The sequence below is a fragment of the Mytilus californianus genome, unplaced genomic scaffold (genome assembly GCF_021869535.1).
Source record: "Mytilus californianus isolate M0D057914Y unplaced genomic scaffold, xbMytCali1.0.p SCAF_3, whole genome shotgun sequence".
Classification (NCBI taxonomy): Eukaryota; Metazoa; Mollusca; class Bivalvia; order Mytilida; family Mytilidae; genus Mytilus; species Mytilus californianus.
In genome coordinates, this window is record NW_026262679.1 from 50,441,721 (window position 1) to 50,466,498 (window position 24,778).

General features: G+C 31.3%; 2 protein-coding genes across 10 annotated transcripts in view; one reads left to right on the forward strand and one right to left on the reverse strand.

The window, feature by feature from the left end:
* The window catches only part of LOC127734803 (protein dead ringer homolog), a 37,372-nt gene extending 33,484 nt beyond the window's left edge, over positions 1-3,888 (reverse strand). For 6 of the 9 annotated variants that reach the window (XM_052244814.1, XM_052244813.1, XM_052244816.1 and 3 more), the window contains exons 1-3: positions 3,723-3,887; positions 2,732-3,214; positions 9-81 (exon numbers count right to left, since the gene is read on the reverse strand). In XM_052244814.1, the coding sequence (XP_052100774.1) occupies positions 9-81; positions 2,732-3,214; positions 3,723-3,758 (592 nt within the window). In that variant the 5' untranslated portion in view covers positions 3,759-3,887. Of the gene's footprint in view, positions 1-8; positions 82-2,731; positions 3,215-3,722 lie in introns of all 9 variants that reach the window. The other 3 variants (XM_052244818.1, XM_052244817.1, XM_052244812.1) reach the window with 2 other exon arrangements.
* Positions 3,889-3,939: 51 nt separating this feature from the next.
* Positions 3,940-24,778, forward strand: part of LOC127734802 (U3 small nucleolar RNA-associated protein 15 homolog) — a 61,794-nt gene continuing 40,955 nt past the window's right edge. Inside the window, exons 1-6 of the mRNA XM_052244808.1 lie at positions 3,940-4,066; positions 7,657-7,749; positions 10,481-10,665; positions 10,887-11,010; positions 21,866-21,920; positions 22,736-22,861. Coding sequence (XP_052100768.1) covers positions 3,974-4,066; positions 7,657-7,749; positions 10,481-10,665; positions 10,887-11,010; positions 21,866-21,920; positions 22,736-22,861 — 676 coding nt within the window. The 5' untranslated portion in view covers positions 3,940-3,973. The remainder of the gene's footprint in view (positions 4,067-7,656; positions 7,750-10,480; positions 10,666-10,886; positions 11,011-21,865; positions 21,921-22,735; positions 22,862-24,778) is intronic.

The window sequence follows — 24,778 nt, forward strand, 5'->3', positions numbered from 1 at the left end:
AAACTTACCTCTTTTCTGCATAAACTGGAAAAGATCATCCAGAAATTCTCTTCTCTTTGGTTCATCACTCAGTTCATAAAGCTACAGAAGAAGAAAAGGCCCTTGATTACAGTGTAAAAAGAGATATAAGCAGTCCTGGCACAGGTACATGCATAATTTAGTCAGTTCAAGAAAAACTTTTCCCAAAAAGGTCAGAAAGATAAATGTAATTAAAATTACTTTAACAAGTTTTAATGGTGGATACTTCTAATTTTTATCAATACTTATAAGTGCCCATTTTTATGTTATTTTTTTCAATTACAATGACTCTAAATATATGTACTTCTGGTGTTCTAAGTGAAAACAACATTTTATAAAAATAATAAATATGTGTACTCCTTATTTGAAATTAAATATGTTCAATCCATAACTGCAATTAATGATTGTAGACTCTTATATTTTACATTTGATTTTTGTACTTAAACCTGTAATCATGCAGGTTTTGAAATGAGCTTTATCAATATTGGAATCCCTGTATATTTTAAGGTATTTTTTTTTATATATCATGCATGGTTTAGTGGACAAAACTCTTTAAAAAAAAAAACCACACTAAATTCTTCAAAATACTTCCTCATCCATGTCACTTACATTTAATATGTAATAATTTTCAAATTTTTCAAATATTTTTTTATTGCTATTATGTAAAAAAAAAGTCTTAATGAATATTGCATTTAACAGCGAAGTTTAAAATTACTAGTATAATAACTAAATTGAACTGAAAGGCTACATTTGTCAGAAATGTGTATTTGTATCATTGGCCATACTTTTACTGTAATTACAATGGAAGTCATGGAAACAAATATCTAAACTTTACAATTCGGTTTTATTAACCTTATTAATATATTCAGCCAGATACATATATCTGATTAAAACATTATACATATTATATAAGGACAATTACTGTAATAAGTGGCTTTCATTCCATACTGCTAGATCGCCTGAACATGCATGAAATATTTGCCACTGAACTTTTAGCAAACAGAAATCAATCAATCAAATGTAATTTTAAAACGGTCAAAGGTTACATGCACTTTTAGTTCAATTATGAATAATTTGTTAACTTAAGATTGAGGGAATATGTTTAACATGATTAGCGAATATTGAGATGAGTTGTTTTATCTGTATTCCTTTTAGCACGTGCTGTAAATAAGCTTCAGACTACCCTTTCTTGAATTTGATTATTTTCGCGTTCGCACAGTTTTCTAAAGACCGGACCGAGTTCCGTTCACAAGAATACAAAAGACGCCTTTTCTTGTTAAAAGTATCCTTTATCAGCTTATGTAATACCATTTAATATATAAGTAGCAACTGTCAATAAAAATTTACTTTAAGCAAATAAATTTGAATAAATATTACAAGCATTTTGAATACTTCGGAAATATTTAATTTCTGTTGATTAAAATCAATTTTGATATTAGAGCCACGGGAAATATTAATTGTGGAATCGTTACAGATATAATAAAATAATTCGACTTTTTAAAACTGTCGATTAAATATTATAACTAAATAATTCCCCAAATCATTAAATGATTCTTCTAATATGGAGTTTATATTAAATTAAAATGACATTTTTACAAAAAGTCAATAACTTTACAATAGGTCAAAGAAAAGGAACATTTTATTATCCGTAATACATTATTTTATAACCAAGTGGGAAATTCGACATATGGTTGCAATATTAGTTTCTTTTTAGAATCTTTTGTCCTTAAATTTGGAGCAATTACATGCTACAAAATATTATCAAATGCATAATTGATAAAACCGAATCCTTCAGATAAAATCCGTCTTGCGTAGATCGATTTTTCATTTGGATTTTTTTTTATTATGAAATCGAACAACAGTAGAAAAGTAATTACCAATCCCTACAAACCTTTTTTTTTTGCCAAAGAAGCATATTTCAACGATTTTATGAATAATTAAAGAATTAATTTGCCGTTTTGAAAGCATTTGGAGAAATAAACATTACCCTTGACAATAAATATATTTTATAGTACATGCACGACCTTTTGTCTTGTCTGACACCTTTTGTTTCTGAAAATACAGAAGCTTATTTATACTGCCCTCTGAGGCACAGCTCTGAAGTACAACAGCACATTTCTTTAAAAGCAACTTATAAAAAATGGATAACTATAAAATTAAAAATTAAATGAAAAATCGAAATCGCTGTGCATAACGCAAAAAAAAAAGTCACGATGAAATAGTGTGAAAAGAATTCTTGATTTAGAATCATCGAACTGTGGACGGAAATTAATATAACTTTTTTATTATCTACACAACGAATTTCATTAGAAAAAAAATGTGGACAGAATGAATACATAAATAAATAAGAAATAAAACAATACATAAAAAATAAAATACGGTTTTGTGAATTTTCGTTTACAATATTAAAGATTTTAAAATGTTTCTTTCGTGTTTTTGCTTTAGAGAAAGTAAGCAAGGCGAAAAGAGGAAACAATGGAGTGTCAACTGAATTCATTAGGATCATCTGTCTTTCATGTATAATTAATACTAAAACCGCGAATCTTAAATTCAGGATCAAAGCTGTTTCTAAAAGCATTGAAAATAATTAAAATTCCATTGAAAACAGGTAAGTTTTACACCTATTTCTCCATTAGAATTAACACACACAGAGAAAATAAAATTGATCATGAATGAAAACAAAAATGCTGAAATGCATTACTCGACTACTTACTTGTTTAAATTGTTCCTCAAAAGTCCAGTGATGAGATGGTCCGTCTACATTGGTTGGGCTAATAGACGTAGCACTCATAGGAGAAATGTTGTTTCTGTATCTTTCCAAATAGGCTTGATTCAGAAGGTCCAGTCTAGGGTCACTTTCTGATTTAAGCAAGTGGTTGTCGCGAAGTGCTCTTAAATCATCATGATGTTTATTTATTCTCAAATCCTCTCCTCGATCTTCTGAATGTCTCCTCTCGCCATGCAACCTCATATCTTTGACACGGAGTTCTTCGTGTCGTCGACGTAATATAGCTTCTTCGTGGGCTCTTTTTAGTTCTCTTTCGATTTCAATTCTTTCTTCTCTTTCCTGTTTCTTCATCTTTTCATACAATTCTCTGTCAGCGGGGTCCAACTTTTCCCTGCTAACATCGTCCATATCTTTATCACTGCTACCATTTTCTGAACTCAATTCGGATTCGTTCAGGTCTCCATTTGTCTGCGGGAGGAAAATTTAACAATTTGAATTGATTTCCAAAATTTTCATGAAATTAATATTTCATTATTTTTATTAAAGGGTTCCTTTGATGATTTTTTTATCATAAATTAATGAAGCGAATCGATGAAATTTGCAACATTTTTTTTTAGAATTAAAAATAAATTGAATCAACTTCTAAACAAAACACAAAAAAGAAATTCCAATGCAGATACACTTGCACAATTATTATTATTAGATAAGCATCATAACAAAATCAAATCCACATTAATCTAATCAAATAAAATATGATATAATATAAGTTTTACAAAAGTCTTTGACAGACTATTGGCCAAGATTTAAGATTTTTAAAAGTAATAATGATTATAATTAAAATCTTTAAAAGATTTTTTTTTAATTCGAAATATAACACTTTAAAAAATAAAAATAAAAATTAAACTGAAATAATATTTAATTGTAAAATTTGTAATATTGAATTAAATTATTATAAAACTGCAGATAATCAACTTACCAAAGTTTCTCGTGGACTTATTTCCCCATTAGACATTTTCCGTTTTTAAACAAAGACTGTTAAATGCACAAAAGTTTATATTCTTCTGATATTCTTCAAGCAATTTAAGTGTATAACATATCAAATGAATAAAGATCCTTTCATCCGTACAAAATAATTTCATGTTACGACCTCTAACCTCTTTGTCTATTTTTATCCACCTATCCCATAGGCTTGACGGAGAATGCCGGAAATTGACGATTGGAAAGAAAATGGCAGCCTCCTTCAAGAAAACAGCAATCAAAACAATACCACGTGTTGGGGAAATAATAACCACAGATACATTATTTTGGAAAAGTTTAGAGGTTAGCTAATTAAGCAAGCGGTTTGTTGTACACAGAAATAGTGGCATTCTTCAAATAATACTACAAATGACAATTTTCGTTATTGAAACGAAAAGGGGGAGGGATGTAAACTGAAAACAGAAAAATTTATAAATTGACCTATCCAACTTGTCTGAAACGCAGACACTTGTCTCTGTAAATCACATACCTCTGTACCTTCACTTTACCTTTATTTGTAAGCAAATGCATATGGTCTGTCACAGGAGTTGTGACGATTTTGATAATTGAAGATGTTATCAATATTTTGAAAATATATGCATGGTACCTGCAGGATTCGAACACTAGATCTCAGGATCTTAAGGCAGTGCTCTTCCCCCTTTACTTTTCCTGCGCTGCATACCATCCATTTGCACTGCTCTCAGATCCATTACTGGACAACCACCAGTCTTTCACTTGGAAACCCTCAGGCTAGTTTCTTGCATTTCATAGTCATCCCTAAAGACCTGGTCTAACCTCGTGACCTGATCTACCTATCTGCCAGGTACTCCAGATACTTGTATGTGCCAGTAGTAGTTGTTCACAGTGCCCAATATTGTGAAAATACGTAGACAGTGCCAGTGGGATTGGAACCCTCAATGTCAAAAAAACATACTGCAAATAAATTTCAGGAACTAATGTCCAGTAATCGCATGGCAGTTTTAAAGAAACTTTGCACATATATCAAATATGTAAATACTTGTGTTTGTCCTCCTGGCTTGTAACTCTTATATTCTTTATGTTTTCTGTATGTTTCATAATTATAATTGTTAGTTGTACATGTATATGCATGTATTGTTTGCAAATTGTATATCCTACATGTAAATCCACATAATTAATATTACCAATATTTAACAAGTTCAGGGTCAAATTCAATACCAATACCAATAGTATATGTCGCATGTAGTTTCCGGTTGTAATAAGAAAAGGATGGGTTTAAACAGAAAGATTTAGTAAGCAGAGAAAACTGTGTACCTAATAATCAGCATGACTTTATCAGATGACAATACGAATACTAAAAATCTAGGCTAAAAATAAGGCATAGGTACTTTAATTCAGTCACTGACCCGCGGGCGTGTTCTAGTCTTTCTGAAGGTAGAAGATCTGGATACCTCATACCATGAATACAGACGCTTATGACAGGAAGTTTTTGTCTGTCTCTGTCATATGTCCATTGTCCCTGACCTCATTTTCATGGTTCAGGAACTGTTAAAAAGTTTTTTTGCCAATTGAATTTCTCTCTTATAAGTAAAAGGATAATTATATTTGGTACAGGAGATCCTTGCAAGGTCTTTATGTCTGTCAAACAGGGTTATTTTCTCGCTGTGTTGAAGACCAATTGGTGGCCGTCGGCTGTTTTCTGCTGTTTGGTCGAGTTGTTGTCTCTTTGACACATTCCCCATTTCCATTCTCAATTATATTAATTAACCTTGACTTCATTGAAATTTCATGGATGAGGCCATAAAAAAGAATAGGTTGGTTTGCCCTAACCCGACCGACCCATAAAAAAGCACCGAGTCGAAATCTTTTTTTATTCAAAATTCGAGTGTTTTGTATTTGAATTTTGTATTCAAATAAACTTCTTCTTCTTAGTATGAGCCTCCTTTAATTAGGAGACCCTCCAAATATATATGGAGTTTTTCCTTAACTTTAAAATTTTAAAGAATAAAACAAAAACGTTTTTCCAACATATGTACAGCACATATAAATATAAAACAATAAAAGTATCATGGCATATTTACAGGGACCTTTTTATTAATTATTTAATTTCATTTTCATAGCTTTTAATATTTGTCCAGAGCTTCTTTACATTTCTTACAATTGTTATATGACAGACTCTGTGTCGGTATATATATGTCACTTATGATAATCACTATTTTCATTTGTTTGTCATTTCCTCCATTTTGAGATATATGTATATATATACGTATATGCAATATATGTCTTGCTATTTGTTGTCCATAATTTTCAATCTTTCTATATGCATTTGGAATAACATATTTCTGGTTTTGTTTTCAATATTTTCCTGAAATTTTACACAGTTATCAAACAGCTCCTTATATTTTGAACAGTCTATAAGCAATTGTACTATCACAGTTTTGTTCGTGAAGGTGCAGTTCCATTTTGTTGGTGTGATTTTATCGGTGATCTCTTTTCTTATTTCAGGGAAATATTTTTCTCTCGTTACTAGTACTGAGTATTAACTCATTTAAAATGTTTGTCTGTATTCACAATGTAAACATTCAGAAAAAGTGTGAACATTGAGGTGGAATGCTGAAAAAAAAAACTGTTAACAGAAAGATCTGTATAGTACATATAGATCCTGGCATATATGTGTCTGACAATTTATACAAAACTCCATAATAGCCTTTCATTTTAAAAGTTGTTTACAAGGTAAAATAATTTTTTCCCCTATTTTTCTCTAAAAGTAAAAAAAAAAAAGAATTTCCCTACCTACCTACCCACACCTGAGACTGGTGGGTAGGGTTTGGGCAAACAGAAATATTTTTAAGTCTGGCCTGAGTGATCAAGGTTACATTGGTCAATGTTAAATGTTTGTGGTTTGGTCCGTTTTTCAGATACTATAAACATTAGGTCAACTATATATATATGGTATGAAATGTTTATAAGGTGTAAATTTTCATTTTGCAGAGGTAATGATAATCTGACCTTGACCTCATTTTCATGGTTCATCAGCCAATGTTTACATGAAGTGTAGGAATGATTTTGAGGTGTGCATATAAAAATAAGAAGATGTAGTATGATTACCAATGAGACAACTCTCCACAAGAGACCAAATGACACAGAAATTAACAACTATAGGTCACAGTACGGCTTTCAGCAATGAGCAAAGCCCATATCGCATAGTCAGCTATAAAAGGCCCCGAAATGACAAATGTAAAACAATTCAAACGAAAAAACTAACGGCCTAATTTATTTACAAAATAATGAACGAAAATTATGTTATGTCAGTCTTGCAGGGTTTGTCTGACTTTCACTTCATTTTCATGGTTCGTTGCCAACGTTAAGTTTTTGTGGTTATATCACATAAAAAAATTAATATTTAATTTGTGTACTCTAAAGTCGGGAAATGGATAGTAATGTACATATATATACGGTATATGTCATAATGTGTCAAATAATTTAAATAAATATTAGTATTTTCTCATTTTGAAAGTATCATACAGTATGTTATCAAGTCATATGTTTTTTTTATTTCAGTAAATGCTAAGCTATCGGTTAACAATATTTCACTGTTGAATTCATTGATAGGAATTCAATGTCTCTTTGAATTTATAAGGCTTGTTTTTCATCAAGTATTCAAGGTTCAATGTTAGAGGTGTAAGGTGATAATCAGGTTTGGTAGAAGTATTTGTAAACAAATGTATCCATACCAGTTTCAGATGACATTGACCTCATTTTTGTGCTCCAATAGTCAGGAAAAAATAGCTCCAATGTGTACATTTTCTGGGTTGCTGTTTGATCTTTTTATTCATGTGTCAGATAGGTCAGCACAATTTGGTACCTGGAAAATCAGACTAACATGATAAAACTTAAATGTTTTTTTTTTACAGGTGCCTGTAACAAAGAAGGAATATGGACCCATTACTCATATAGAATTTAGCCCTGTTGAACCACATAATTTTGCAGTTACAAATTCCACAAGGGTAAGTTGAATATAAACAGAAAATAATATTTTTAATTTTTTTCAATCACCATTATCATGATTATTGTTGTTTTCAGTCATCTATCTATGAAATTCTTTTTCCACTGAAAATTTTTGTATAAATATTTTAAATTTGAGATTGTAACATACTAGCATGCTCCAATTTTGTAATATTGACACAAAATTGGAAAAAAAGTATTTATGAAATTCCTTTTCTACTGAAAATATATATTTTAACTTTAGATTCTAACATACTTGCATGCTCCAATTTTATAATATAGACACAAAATTGGAAAAATAGTTGTTTAACCAGTTCAGCTTTATACAGTTAAATCTGCTTTAAATGTAACCTGTGGTAAGCAAAAACAGTATATTCAGGTCAACCTCTTTTCCTGCTATAGTGAGACCTATGCATTTTCAACCTCAACTCAAAGGTCAGCTCTCCTATAAGGTCAGTTTTCTCTGGTCCTGAAGTTGACCTTTATATACAGGTTTGACAGTTAGTGCATTCAATTCCTCTGTTGTATCATAGTTTTTGAAAGCAGTTGCACAGAAAGTTATATCTGTTTAATGAATAATTGTGGTTTATGTCTCTCAAGAATTATCAATCATGGAGAGAGACTTTAATATACAAATACACCCCTTTAATTAGACAATAATTCACAGATAAATATTAAAATTGGGCTATATTTTATCCTAAAGATTGTAATGCAAATGCATATGTTCTCCTTCCTTAACTATACTATTTTATAAATTCCAAATATCTAAGGAGGGAGGAATATAAAATTTTCGTTTCTAATTAATGCAAAACCTGTTTTAATCAGTGCCAGGATTTTTCTGCATGTGATATATGGTTGAACAACAGCACTTGGTGTACCCCAACGGAGAAGACATATCATCACATATACAATACATAATAACACAAGAATATTTTGATATGATTCTTGATTAACGGTATTATTTCCAGACATAAAGACAATCAGAAGAAATAGTTGTCATGCATCGAATCTGTGTCTTTAATTAAAATCATCTTCCTTACTTTTATTGTTACATATGCACGTGGCAATGCAGAATTTTTGCATATATTCATTGCTTTATTAAATTACAGTGAAAGAAGTGCATTAATTAATTAGTTGGTTATAAAGGGGAGGTAACTAGTTCATCAAGGTGAATATCTGAGATATGAATACAATAATTAGGGCAATGGATACATTCTATAATTATAATAATTAATAGCACCCCCTAAAAAATTAAAAGTCAAAGACATTGCTTCATATTTTCTATTTTTTTATGTTGATGTTTACAAAATAAATGTCTGTTATGTTTGACATTTAAAAGTGATATGTTTTAAAATCAATGAATTCTTTTCATTGGTTCTGTTAATGTTTCGGAGTTTAAGTTTTATAGTTTTTCAGCCAAACTTGTGTCAACATACCATGTAAACTAGCCTTTGAAAAAAATGTCAAAATATGATATAAGTAAAAATTGATAAATTACAATTTTTCACTTGCTTGAATATGAATGAAAAGTATTATAGGGTGAATGTCAATAAAAAAGAATTCAACTCAATTAGATATGCATAAGTGATCAAGAAAGATTTGACATTTATAAGTATTCTGAAAGATATACAGCCCTCTGTAAAAAGTCTAGCTGGGAACATAGTATAGATAACTGCAGCCACTTAACACATGGTCATTGAAAATCATATTTACTGGTATATTTAAACCACTTTTTGTCATGTTATAGCTTTAATTATAATAGATCATGTGCAAGTGAAGCAAAGTGAAATGTGAGATGAGAACTTATTACATCCTCCTCCTTTGGTCTGTGGTAGAAAGTTGTCTCATTGGCAATCATACCACTTTGCCTAAGTTTTATTAGTTCATTTGGCTTAAAAGGCCATGTGAGCTTTTGCTATCACTTGGCATCCATTGTCTTCTTCTGTCCGTCCTCCGTCTGTGGTAAATTTAAAAAAAAATCTTCTCTTTGGAATCTACAGGGCCAAATTTTATCAAATTTCACCTGAATATTCCTTAGGTATTGTAGTTAAAAAATTATATCTGCAGATTTGATCCATCTACAAACATGTTAGTGTACATGTACAGTCTTCAACAATATTCAGGTGTCTGTATAATATATATATGTCAAGCTCTGAATGGTCCCAATTCTATGAAAGTAGCTTGTTAATGTTTCTGTAAAATTGTTACACCAAATAAAAGACATCCTATAACAGTATACCTGATCATGAAGGCATATTATTATTATTATATCTATATAGGAACCTCATGTTTGCGGTATACCATCTTTTCCACAAGTTTATTGTTTTCTGTTTGGTATTAACTTAATAATTAAGAGCCATTTTTACATCTGGTGATCCGTTTATTTGGCAATCACTATGGCAGTCAGCAGGGTTTAAGAACATCCGTTGTTCGACCTGCTAGTCAAATGCGTTTTGTTAAAATATACTTTTTCACTTTTTTGGTCTTTTGGATAATGTTGTTTGTGCTGTATTTAGACCCCTCTAACAAGAAATTTGTTTTGCATGCACACGTATAAAAATTGCGATTTTTTTATCCAACGCAATCATAGGTTTGAACGTAGTTTTCAATTTAGACTTGTTTATATAGGAAAGTATATGTAAATGCATATATTTATTTTTATGGAAGGAAGATTTTGCTCAGTTTTGAGTTATAATCCTTTAAATATGAGTTCATTGAAATATTTTTTTGCAGGTACAAATATACAGCCCCAAATCATTACAAGTTGTAAAAACGATTAGTCGGTTTAGAGAACAAGCACATTGTGGTAGCTTCCGAGATGATGGACGATTATTGGTGGCTGGTGGTGACGGAGGTGAAGTTAAACTATTTGATGTTGATGGAAAGTCCTTACTTAGAGTGTTTAAAGGTCACAAAGGGTATGTTATCAGACTTGACATAACTCATCATCCTAGAATCTTTAGGATTTTGCATAATTGCAATGTTTGTAAACTGAAATGAAAATACTGGTGATTTGAAATAATTGGTAAGATTTCCAATATTTTCTCACCTTTTCTCCAATCCAATAATCCATAATTTGCAATACTTTACTGATTAAAAATACCAACAGAGTGCATACATTGACTATTTATAATTGTAGATCAGTACATGTGACCAAGTTTCTCTCGGACAGACTCCATTTGTTCTCTGGTTCAGATGATAACAGTGTTTGTTTGTGGGACATTCCTACTGAAAATCAACTCATATCATACAAAGACCATCAGGTAAACACTACACACATCCTATACAAGTAGTTGACATACCATCTTGGTTTTGAACCCTTTCACAAATGTCAGCCTTGAAAGCTTGAAGTTAGGATTAAAAACTAGTGAGATATGAGTTATTTCCCTTTTGGGTAAGTATTGCTGGTTCGTTGTTATTAAGATCAGTGGTGAGAGAAAGATCTCAATTTGAATTGATATCATTTTGAGATGCATTGAACAACTATATATAGATTTATAATGAAATTTTGTAAGAAGTATTTTAAAGACAAAGAAATTAAGTAGTGTACTTTAATTAAAGTGGAATGTTTACCTGGATGCTTACATCTCACCGATTGCTCTTCATTGCAGGGAACCAGTAATGCAAAGAATGGTTATTAGTTCTCTATCAAATCATAATTTTAGAATCAAATTTTGAGTTGTGGTAAGAGGAGGAGCCAATTGTAGAACTACAGTATTAAACAACAAGACCAGCATGAATCTAAATTTAACCAGAATTGTTCCTTGTTGGTATACTTTGAGAAAAGATAGGTCTTGTGACCCAAAACAAAATTTATGCTATTTCTAATTAGAAATTCTAAATAGCAATAAAACACAATAAAAGACCTTCTTCTTTCTTCAGTAACCAAGCTGTTTGTAGCCAAGTTTGTGGAGGTTTTGAAATTCTCTGTTCCCAATTTGTATGTTTAAATTTGTGTCTGTTCTTCTACAGAAAAGGTTTTTAGTTTGTCCATAAAGCTTGCATAGTCCAACAGACTAGCATTAGCTATTGCTACTAAAGGGACATCCATTGTCTGTAGCCAGTAAACCAAAATTGACAGGAAAAATGAATGGAAGGTCCAGCATTTCCTCATTTTTTGCATACTGGCTAATAGACATGGTAACCAGGTTAAATTCATAATTCTAATTGGTCAGCTTTCAAACTTTTTCTCATCATAATTATAAGGTCAGATCTTTTCGAATTGATATGATTATTTCAGGATTCTCTATATATAAGTTCCACAATTCCTGCTAATCACATGCATGACCTGGTTCGAATCAAGGTGAGCCATGCAGGTTTTTGTGTAGGCTAAATGCCGCTTCACTGTATACATCTTTTTAACCAATTTATACAAGTTTTAAAAGTACACTGGTACACATAGCTGAGAGGGTGATAGAGCAGATTGTTACCCCGAGAAAACATTGTCAACTGAGGCAAAGCCAAGGTTGACAATGTCTTTTCGAGGGGTTACAATCTGCTCTATCACACTCTCAGATATGTGTTATTTAATTTATTATACTGAATGTTCTGTTGTTACTGTCTAATAAATTTCAAATTCATAGTAATAAAATATGATGTCTTGTACATAACAACCATCCGTATTTAATAAAGTGCACACTTGATCAAGCGTCTCCGTGAAGGTTAATAGAGTATTTGCCATACTAGGATAGAGTAAATTGTCTCCCTGGTATTAACCAATCAAAATCTGGCATTTTGACATGAAGTATAATAAATTATTAATAGCAGGCTGTTAGAGAACTTGTCACATGGTGTAGGATCAGTTTATTTCTACTATTGAATGGTCACTTTAAAGACAATTTTGGTCAGAGATACCATGTTGCTCTTTAGTTAAGTTATTAAAAACATTGATGCTGTGACATTATAAGAGGGTGGGTGGGAACTAAATTGGTTGGTTGTTCAGTTATTTTAAAAATGAATTAATAGAGGTGTGCCTTAAATTCCTTAGAAAACCTGCAGTAGAAATTCTTTGGGCTGGAGGATTATTCAACATTAGTATTATTTGTGGGATCCTTACAGGATATCAGAGCTATGTTAGAGTCTATTTTACTGTGAGAATAATGACAATTTATCCAAACACTAATAGTTTGAATATTTTTTACTACAATGAATGAAATTTTTAAGATGACAACAGAAAAGTACTGGTACCCTATTATTGTTTATTTCATTATATACTCAGAAGAATTTGACACAATACATTTCTCATGATTTAATGTGGCATTTTCACCACTTAAATTTTATAACAGAATAGCATATTTCACAATTACAGTGGGAGGGTTGGTTTATAAGTTTTTGTTTCAATAAAACCTTGCATTCCACAAACATAATTCTATACTTTCCAGATATATAAATGGTAAAAGTATGCACCCCAGGGGACTCAGACTTAAATCTTTCAAATTCATTTTGATATTTAAACAAAACCATAATTCCACTTAGGTCAGAAAGGTTCTCTTATGATTGTTTTATTTTGATATGTGCAGGAAATAATGTTTTATTTTCAAGTGTTTTCACTTTTGGAACAGATTTTTCTCACAGCTTGATCCCCACTTAGGCTAAGTCAATCTGACAATGTTTTAATAAAACAAAGTTTTGATACACTTTAATAAATGGCAGCTTCCTGCTATCAAATTTTTATATTTTTATTTTACCCTTGACAGGGAATCTAATAAATCTCAGGGGCCCCAGGCGGGTGTTGATTCTTTAGAGAAGAGTATCGTATCTGATTTTACATGTATGAATACATAAATTGTATTTCCACAGCTGGTTTTTGTCCTTTCAAGTTGTTTGTTAAAGATGTAACTAATCAAGAACTTTGATAATTTGGTGATGATGGATAAGTGTTTAATGTCCAGTGGCAAATATTACATGCTTGAAGCTTCTTTACTGTAGACTACATAAATGTAAAGGTTGGACCATATAAGCTGGGAAAGAGGAAGTCAGTTTATCAGCCAATTTATATTAATGAACATTCTGCAACATTTGGAGGAATAACTCTAAAGAGATCATTTGTTGCATTTTGAAGATCTTTGAAGGAAGCAATTTTTTTAAAAGATCAGAATATAAGATAACATGTATTATAGAAATGGTTTTGAAATATCTTATCAGACCCCTTTGGCAGTTGCTTCCAAATGGTGTTTTCAGAAATTTTTCACAATAAGTGATTCACTTAAAATAAAGTCTTTTCCTCCATAACCAATAGACCCAAGTTGTGTTTTCCACACAGAAAGAGAACTAAACATTAAATAAATCAAATGTTCAAATCTTAAGAAAAAGAATTAAAATATTACACATTGCTGTCTGTATAAAGAAAAGACGGAAAAATATCTTGGGACAATTTCTTTGTTCTGATCCTATGCAGGAATTCTTAGACATGGAACTTATATTTACTATTATATTGAAAAAATCCCATTAAATTGTTGATTGAAATTGGTTAAAATTAACTTATATCCAGGGAATCTAGCTATAATCATAAACTACAATGTCAAACTGTAAATTTGACTTCGGAGCTGAAGTGTTCTGGAATGCTGTGTCAAGATTTATAATTGCATTAAAGGCAACCTCAAACCTTTTCTATTTTATGTGTTAGAGAAATGTCTGTTGAGACAACCCAAGAAAAAAAGTAGCTAAGTAGTTTTATCAAAAGCATAATTTACAGTCAACAAACCTTTAAATTGATTACATAAATTTGTCTGTAATTACATGAAATGTACCTTTAATTACCTCTGATATAAATAGATATTAAATTGTGTGCCACATGTTGAAATAAACATACCTTCAACATTTACTTCAATCAAGCACCATTAAGCTGAATTAAGCCAGAGATTCAGAATTATTAACTAGAAAATTATTATGGCTTCGGCAAATGTCAGATTGTGGCTTGTTTTCTATTAAATAATTACTGCTGAAAAGTTTGATTTCTGTTTGATAATTAATGTTGAAATGTACATGTAATAACAAAAAAATGAAATTAATTGTGTAGTCTATTATAGTATATAAGTTATAAGTTGTATAGTTATGAGAGAGGGAAGAAAGTAGGAAAAAATCATCGTCAAATGAAATTTAATTAAAGAATCTTTATCTTATTTAAGAAATTTGAAATTTGGAATTAACATGAGACAATTGATTTCTTTGAAGAAATGATTTGGAAATGCATATCTTTCATTCATCCCTTCTCTCTTGCCAGTTCCCCTGATAGACGGTAAAGAGTTGCGCATGGAAATTAATGAGTTTGGATGTCTTTAAGTCATTTATCACCTAATTCTAATATGTTTATTTCCCCCATCTCACATGTACATCATAAACAACACAAATAAAAAAACTTGATTGGAAATAAAGAAAAATGAAAGAAACCAATGTATCACTTTTATCTCACACCGTATCAGTAAATACTAATTGAAACAAAATATTTTGCTGCTGCAGTGATCAATTTGTTTGTGATATCTAATCCAAAAACTAGTTAGCAAACGTTTATATGACGAGTTACAAATTAGATTTGATGGGGGCCATACTTTTATATACTGCAATCTCTTATTATTGAAGCTTTTTATGATTTGGCTGAAATTTTAACAAGATGAAATGAACAAAGCCCGTAATTTAATGAAGTCTAGGAATGTCTTTGGCAAGTTTTGAGAAATGAAAAGATATTTTTGAGGTATAACGAATTTGCCGTGATTTGATGTAGGTACAGGGATAATTGCCATTCATTTTGACAGAAAAAAAGAATTAATTATCTTTTATTAGGTCTGCCAAATGACAAATTTTTGTTTATTGAAGATTTCACTTTCAACTGAAAAATGCATTAGCAATAGAATGTATAAGAATAGAATGTATCAGAAAAAAACATTTACTGAGCATATATATATATATACTTACAAAAAGATATTAATTAGAATTTTCAAAATCGTTTAAATAATAGCCCACACGTTTTCTACCAAGAAATTTTGACACTGAATGGAAAGATATCCTTTAGTTTTTGTCTCGCCTGCGATGAAAGTTGCAGAAAGCGAGACATAGGGATTGCTTTTCCGGCGACAGTGACGGCTCTGTTTTCTGCTTAAGTCAGTTTGATAAGAACTACTTGTGATAAATCAATGATATTTTTTATAAAGTTGCATTACTATCAGTACATATCAGTTTGACGACTATTTAGAGGCCCTGCCCCCTAGAACATGGTCCAGTGACTTTGAATTAATTAGCAATTTTAAATGTTAAGTTTTTCTGCTTAAGTTATATTGATAAGAACTACTTACATTAAACAACGATATTTTCTATTAAAGTTATATTACTGTCTGTATATCTCAGTTTGTCGACCATATTCAGGCCCTGCCCACTAGATCATGGTCCTGTGACTGAATTAATAAGCAATGTTGCTGTCCATCAGATTGTCTTTTTTACTGAATTTTATGTTGATAGGCGAGACATATCTCTGTGTCAACAGTTTATAATAAATTACTAACTGTTTTTATTCCTCCTGCAAACAAAGTTTTGGTGAGTATTTAGAATCAGCCTATCTGTCTATCCAAAACAACTTGGAATCTTTTGTCCAATTAAACCAAATTAAAGACGATTACAGATTATGATGTGTCAACTTTGCTGCACATATTATAATTTCTGTATTGAGTACCACACTCACCCCAGCATTTCAAGAATTATGCCTCCTAAACATAAATAGAAAAACTTGATAATATTCAGTAATATTGCTTGTATTTGTCCCGCTCCACATGCAGTTCTAGTTTCAGCAGTAGCACTTTAGGCCCAAATTACCTATGTGAGCCTTTGTGGTAACACATTAGCATCCAAGGTCTGTCTTCAATTCTTCAATTCAGAAACCAACAGAGGCTTTAGAATCAAACAGGAACTTTTTATTCTAATGTGTTTAGTTATCAGAATTGTTTCTGATATCCTGTTAACCTTAACCAACATGGCAGACATTGCTATAAATAGAACATGTGTTTGGGGTGTGCAACAAAGGAATTTTAATCTTTGATGAGATTCCTGCCAGCCTTTTAATAGATCTTAATACCCCTGCTATAAAGTAACACACTTCTGTCATGTTTTTCTCAGCAATTACAGAACTTCTTGGTATCAAACTTCCATAGCCTAAACTTGACTGTATGACACATTTTCAGATCTGTCACTCAATATATGTTACATACAAGCATTTTCTTCACTCCGATGCACATGTAAGAAATTTCATCTCATTTTGACCAGCAGTTGCATATCAGAGCATCTCAATATTTGGTGCTGATCCACATATTAGTAACCTATAGAGGGTGACACATTTTTAGATCGTCCCTTATCTACTAACTTCCTGTTTGCAGCATACAAGTATGTTCTTTTCATTGATGAATATGCATTGATGAATATGATGTCTACTAATATTACTGTTTGCTTATCATCTTTTTGATGTATGCTTCCATATAGTTTGGTAAAAGTATTTTCTTTCAATCAAAAGCAAGAAAGAGAGTATAAATTTTGAGCATTAGCTCATTCTACATTTTGTTAGTATATAGTTCTTTTATAAGTCTTTACAGATAGCCTTTACATGTTTTTCTTCTTGACCGGTTTTTGATCTAATGATGGCCCTTTAATTAGTCCCCTACCGACGAAGTTGAAGGGGACTTTAGGTTTGCACTCCGTCCCTCTGTCCGTCTGTCCGTCCGTACGTCTGTCCATCTGTCCGTCTGTCCATCCGTCAGTCCTGCAAATCAGCTTTCCACACCTTTTTTCTTCGTTCTTGAAGATATTGATTTGATATTTGGTATATAGTTTTATCATGACAAGTTATAGATCAAGTTCGAATTTTGTTCTGGTCTGATGATTTAGTCTAGAGTTATGGACCATAACTCTGGACCATATCTAATGTTAGAGTACTATGTTAAACCATATTTCTGTACAAAGGGAGATAACTCATTTTTTAAAAGACATTCTTTGTTAAATTATTTGAAGAATTTTTTGGCAGGTTTGTTTGTTATTTAGTATAAACTAATTTTCTGAATGCTATATATATAAAAAAAAAATTATGAAGAGAAATCCTTTAATTAGATAATAATCTATTTTTATTAATGTATATATTTCAATACATTACATTGTGTAGATAAAAGTTGTTTACATTTTATAGATAAGTTACAAATCTATATTAGTTTGTGACAAATGAAAGAAAAAATATTTGGAACTATTAATTATATTTGATTATAATTTGAAAATAGATATACACTGTATTACATCATATCTAATTTTAGAGAACTATTAATCATATCTAATGTTATTTTCACTCATATAATCAGTTTTCCACACTGTTTTTATAGTCATGCTTGTAGATATTGACATGATATTTACTTTTTGTTTACACCATGACAAGTTATAGAACAAGTTAGCATTTTGTTCCAGTAAAATGAATTTTTACCTGGTAGGGGACTATGTATTGCCATGCAATACTCTCAGAATGCTTGTTTATAATAAAATTGAGAATTGAAATGGGGAATATGTCAAAGAGACAACAAACCGACCAAAGAGCAGACAACAGCCGAAGGCCACCAATGGGTCTTCAACGCAGCGAGAAAATACCGCACCCGGAGGTGGTGTTTTACCCTGTACAGTTAGCACTTTTTGCAGATATTGGGGTGATATTCGTTACGTAAGGGTATAATGAATTGCTTTTTTGTTGTGGTTGACGTAATTTGATGTTGTTATGGCCTTTGGACTAATAAAGAAAAATTGAGATAAGAACCTTTTTTAGTCCCTGATATTTGAGGTGGATTTCTAGTTTAGTATCTTAGTTTATTACTGGGATGAAAGCACTCTTTTGCATAACCTTTATGCATATGATACTTGATAAAATTTGAAAACTTTAATGACGTATTAAGAGTTGAAACATAGGTTTTTGTGTAACCTTTTATAAATTTTTACTTTCCATGAGTAGATTGTGACCTAGGAGTTCTAGAACATTGCTGAGCAGTTTTATTGTGTGAATAGCTTAGACCACATTGGAAATTGAAAAAAAAAATAATGTTTAAATTTATAACTTGACTTGATTGCACTAGATGATTATATCATTAGGGATAGGAACTTATAGTACTTGACTCACATTGGAATCCTGAAAATAAATCATGAAAACTTTTCAGTTTTGCAAAACATAAGTTAAAAAGTAACATAACATTAAAAGTAAATAAATAAATAAATGGAAAATGTTTTTTATAGAGTTGTGATTAATGTTAATTATATAGATGGACCAAGAAAAAGGAAATAAGACGAAAGTTTTTGGATTTTGATTAATCTAAGCTATGAAAATGACATTGAGTAATGGGCAGAGGAAGAGAAAATATCAGCACCTGAAGATTGAATGAATTAACCTCCCCAATCTGTTCATTAATCAACAAAGCTAATTTTATGTCTGTCAATAATAAACAAATAATTTGATGATAGTGTGGTCTGATTTTCACATTACTTATATATCTATTGTTATTTTCTTAAGGATAATTACATATCAAGATCCTGTTAGATAGAGTCATTAGGTTAAAGATTAGCTTCTGTTCATTTGTAGGACAATATACAGTTATTTGCTTTTTCAAATTAACAAAATTAGTTTTTCAAAAAATTAAGATTACATTATAATTATATTTTAAATTACAAAAGTTATACATGAAGGCTTCTTATTATTTCCTCATATTTTTTTCATTTGAATTCAAAGTTTGTGAGTTTGTCTGTTGTGACATTCTCATGGGATAAATCTCTCAATGCAGTTGTTATTTCCTTATCAAATGTCTGAGTTCTAAATACAAAACTAACAAGAATGTGTCCATAGTACACAGATGCCCCACTCGCACTATCATTTTCTATGATCAGTGGACCGTGAAATTGGGGTCAAAACTCTAATTTGGCATTAAAATTAGAAAGATCATATCATAGGGAACATGTGCACTAAGTTTCAAGTTGATTGGACTTCATCTTCAACAAAAACTACCTTGACCAAAAACTTTAACTTGAAGCGGGACAGACGGACGAAGGGACGCACAGACCAAAAAACATAATGCCCCTAGGTTGGGCATAAAACCCTAAAACAGGAGAAGATAACAATGAGGCAGTCATAAACAATAAGTTGATGATAGATGACAATACCAAGGCCAAAAGTTATAAAAAAGACAAAGAAAAAACAGTCTTCAAAACACTACATAGAACACTTAATTTGAGCAACGTTAACCTCACCAAAAATAGGGGGATTGGATTGAACACAGGTGCACCTGATTGTTTAGTGATTTTTTGCTTAACTAGACGGTGGCACTTATTTTAATGCCATGGAAAATAAAAATCAGGTTACAAATCTCATTTGGTGATGTCACATTCAAGGTAAAAAGGACAGGATTATTGATTAGATTGATTGAATGATTGTAGCTTGCTTACACCAAGTGTTATTGTGCAGTTAACACATAAATGTTTCTATTGTCATTTTTCTACTATGTCATTTTGTTGCTACCTTACCACAATTACTAGTATGTTGCCTTCTGTCCATTTTGTCACAACTGTGTTGCAACAGTGATTGTATCTATGTAACCACAATTTCAGCATGTTTTTGTAAGGAAGTATGTACTTGGCACCATTTTGTGAGATTGCCAGTCCATCAAATAATTTGTTTCCCTCATTTTCAGCATGTTGCCATGTTACCACCTTACCAGCCTTTTGCCATTTAAATGTATTATTGACATGGTGTCACTTTGCCAGATTATCAGTCTAAACATCTTTTTCTATGTGTGGGGTCTACATCAATGAGACATCAACCCAACAACACAAAAATGCCAAAAGACATCTAGATGTATTCAAGAAATAATTTGTCTAATTTCAAACTTCAATCAGTTGTATATTGACATTTAGCTTGCTTATGATTAATAAGTTTGCCATCCAAATTCCTCTGATAGAAAATGCTTAGAAGAACCTAGAGCAGAAACCATGAAAATATTTTTGCAGCCTAATAAAAGGTAATTTTGATCTGATGAAAGCTTAATTCATGGGTCGATTAAGGGAGGCCATTATGATATTAGTTAAATTATCCAAGATAAGATTAACATATTTCTGGATATGAAGTTAATTAAATTTTTGTCTGTGTCAGAAAGGTAGACATATTTAACATTGTTAACACATCAGGGCCATGATATTTGGCAGGAGTTAGTAAATTTTTAATTCAATTTGGTAATTAGGGTTGATGTTAAGATACACTTTCTCATTAAGAGATAAAAAGAAATATCAGATTGATGATTTCAGAGGCAATCTTGTCAAATACTTTATTGTTTGTAAGTATAGGCAATATCAAACGTATATCCTTGGTTTTATGTCAGCAAGGCAGCACTAAGTGTTTATCCTTGCTGTCATGTACTTTATGAAAGAGTTTACACACATTCTACACCTTGGTTGGTGAAGACTATACACAATAAAGATTAGATGATTTTGATTTTTGGTGTTTTAACGCCACTTTTAAGCACCGCTTTTGGGCTATTTTGTGGCGGCCAGTTTTTATTGGTGGAGGAAGCCGGAGTGCCGGAGAAAACCACCGACCTTCGATAGGAAAACTGACAATCCTAGTCAATTAAGATTGGAGTCGAGTGCACACACACGAGCGGGGTTCGAACTCACAACCTCAGTGTTGACTGGGTAGTGATTACAGTAGTAACTACTTAGACCACTCGGCCACCGAGGCCCCTCAATGAAGATTAGAGAACTTATTAAAAAGATGCAATGCTAGATAATCAGTGTCCTTTTCTGAAAGTTTGAGTTGTCAATATTCAAATATGTATTTGCAATGTGCAAAAAAGTAGAAGCTGTATATTGTATGAATTGTATTAAGCAGGTTTTTGATGACCAATGATAATGTAAGGTTAACAAATGCAATTTATGCACATGTTATATTGGTAAGTTCAATATTCCAAATTTTTTCACATGATTAAAAATATTGCATGAATTTCTAAATTAATGGAATATTTTCATCACATGTATAAATAGTTGGTAAATGCATTTGAAATACTTTTACTTTTTTATTTTCATTGCTTATATTCACACTGGAGTTTAACTTTGAACTTTTTCGATTGACAGGATTATGTAAGATGTGGTGTGGCAAGTTTGGCAAGTAAAGATATTATTCTCACAGGTGAGTGACTAACTATTGTTGGTCAATTAAAACAGCCACAAATTAGTAATTCCCTTGCCAAAATGGTAAAAACTGCAAAAATTTCGAATTTCTAACCTTCATATGAATTATTGCATGTGTTCATTCAGAAATAGTTTTCAGACATTGAAATGTCTTCTAATTGTCTTACATAGATTATTTAAAAATCAGTTTTGGTATGAACATACATTAGATATATAAGTTATGTCCAAATGCATTTCTTTAATCTACATAGTGGCTTCCAATAATATAACTTAATGTAAAAATAGAAGGAAGTATTACAGGCTCCAACAAAAATGTAGGTCACAATGGCCTACATTTAACACTTCATTGATTTGTATTAAGTTCTACTTACATGTGCTGGTCTTGGATACCATGTCATATAATTAGTGTAAGGATGCATGCAGGGGAGTGTAGCAGCATCCCACAAAGGGAGATCACTCAGACATATTTTATGTGTCATATCTGAATTCAGATTTGTGATACTATATGACCTACAATTATATATTGGTAGCATGTTGAAAAATGTGGCATAGGTAATATAAAAATTTTCCTCGAACAGCCCTACATTTTAAACTTCATTTCATGTTGTGTAATTCATTTTTAGATTCCTAAAGTTGCCTTTTTCAAAGCCTTTTAACAGCCTTCCACAAAACTAGGTCACTTTAACCTATAATTTACAATTCATTGATTGATTCAGGTCAAATAATTAAGTTCACTTCTAAGATAAATGGCCTTCACTCATTCATTACATTTTTTTGACACAACACATTTGAAGTATAAATATGTCATTTTAGGTTCATATGACCATACTGTAAAGATGTGGGATACCAGAACACAAGATTGTGCAATGTCTGTTAACCATGGTCATCCAGTAGAAAGTGTTTTGATGTTTCCTTCTGGTGGGATATTTATGTCAGCAGGTAAGAAATATATTGTCAAAAGAAATAAAGACTGTCATATTGAAGTTACATAATTTAGATTTTTCTTGTGTCAGATGGAATACTTTATGAGATAATACCACAAACATCAATGAGACAGCAACCCAAGGGCATAAAAAAATAATTCTGAAAATAAAAATCCATGATTCTGCCAACAATGAGTGAACATAATTTTACCTAATTTATGGTAAATACATTTATTTTGGGAGCAATTTCACAGCTTGAGTTATACAATGGAAAGTGTCCAAATGATAGTTCTTCATTAATTGTCTTCATTTTATTACTAATAAAAAACTTATGAGAGCTTTTGATTAAAGATGACATTATTCCAATTAGAAAATAGCTGTAAATAACATATATTGTTATAAATATCATTTAAAGACTGATAGCTGTAATAATTGTGCTATATTTATCATGGATTTACACTTCTTCTAAAAATGAAGGGTCCCCGCTGCTTGAGTGGTCTAAGTAGTTCATCTACTGTTTAACTACCCTGTCAATACTGAGGTTGTGAGTTTGAACCCTGCATGGTCAATACTGAGGTTGTGAGTTTGAACCCTGCAGGGACCCTTCAAAGTTCCTGGTTCTCTACAGGCACTCGAGCTTCCTACACCAATAAAAACTGCACACCACTAAATAGCCAATAGTGCTGAAGTTAATTGTATACTACAGTGGTGATATGAAGCTTCATGTAACATGATAGCAGTAACATGCATTAGGCAAAAATATGTGGTCAACTCTGCCGTCTTTTCAAAACTTTCTGACCATTTGCAATCTTGCAAATGTTAGTCTTTTCAGTCATGTCAGCAAATTAAATTTTAGTATGCTTTAAGGAGATGTGAGGTTTACCTCAATGAAACAGGAACACAATCACTTAAATTAAAAAGACATGTAAAGGTAAATGAACATTCTTCAGCATGTCAGTACAATATGTCAACGTGTCTGATCAGTTCAGGGTTCCTGTTGTCATGTCCAGGCCTTTTATAGTTGTGTTTTACTTATTGCTGCATGTCTCATTGCCAATTATTCCACATCTTATTATTTTATATTCCTATAACCTTTTTGGTTTATAAGCTTTTAAATAGTAAATGAAAATTTGATTTTTGCTATTTTTTCCTTTGTTTTTCTACGCTGCTGCAAGCTAAAGCTATCAGCAAGAAAGAGTTTGTGTAAAATATTAAAGAGAAGATGCATTATGCTTTAAATGCTATTGAACTGCAAGAAAAGACAGTAAATTTTCATTAAGCCTTGTTTTTATGGGAAACAACAAAAAAAGAAACAATTTGGAAGGCCTTATATTATTTATCATGTAGAAAAAACATGTCATTCATTCATTATAAAATGAAATTCGAGCCATACTTTGTTACATTTTGGCTGCCGTTATTGTCTGAAATGTTAATTCTCATCAAATGATAAAATTCTTATGTTATTGAAGCATGAAATAAGGACTAGCCAATTTATTTGGCTGTCAGCAATCACAGTTTATATAGCGCTATAGTGATGGATTATAGAAGGGGATTATATATATTACTAATTATATTTCCTATTATTTCACTTAATTATTTCCATCTGGTCTTAGGGTAAGGTTTATGCTTTTATTTTGAGACAAAGGTAAAACTAAAAAAAGCTAAAATTGGATTCGATACCAGTGATGCTGTGTTATTTTGAGTTTTACCGTCTTAATAGCTACCTTTAATAAAACTACTGCTCTCATTTTCAAACTTCTTCAGATTCCTCAGTCACGAGATATAAATATTTTAATGATATTATGCATCTTAAATGAAGTTTAATGGTAATTGATTATTTTTTTATATTGCGTGATTGAGTGAATGAAATATGTATGCGGCATTAAAAAACTTTATAAAAGGGAATTTTAACAATAAGTTTATGATTGAAGAT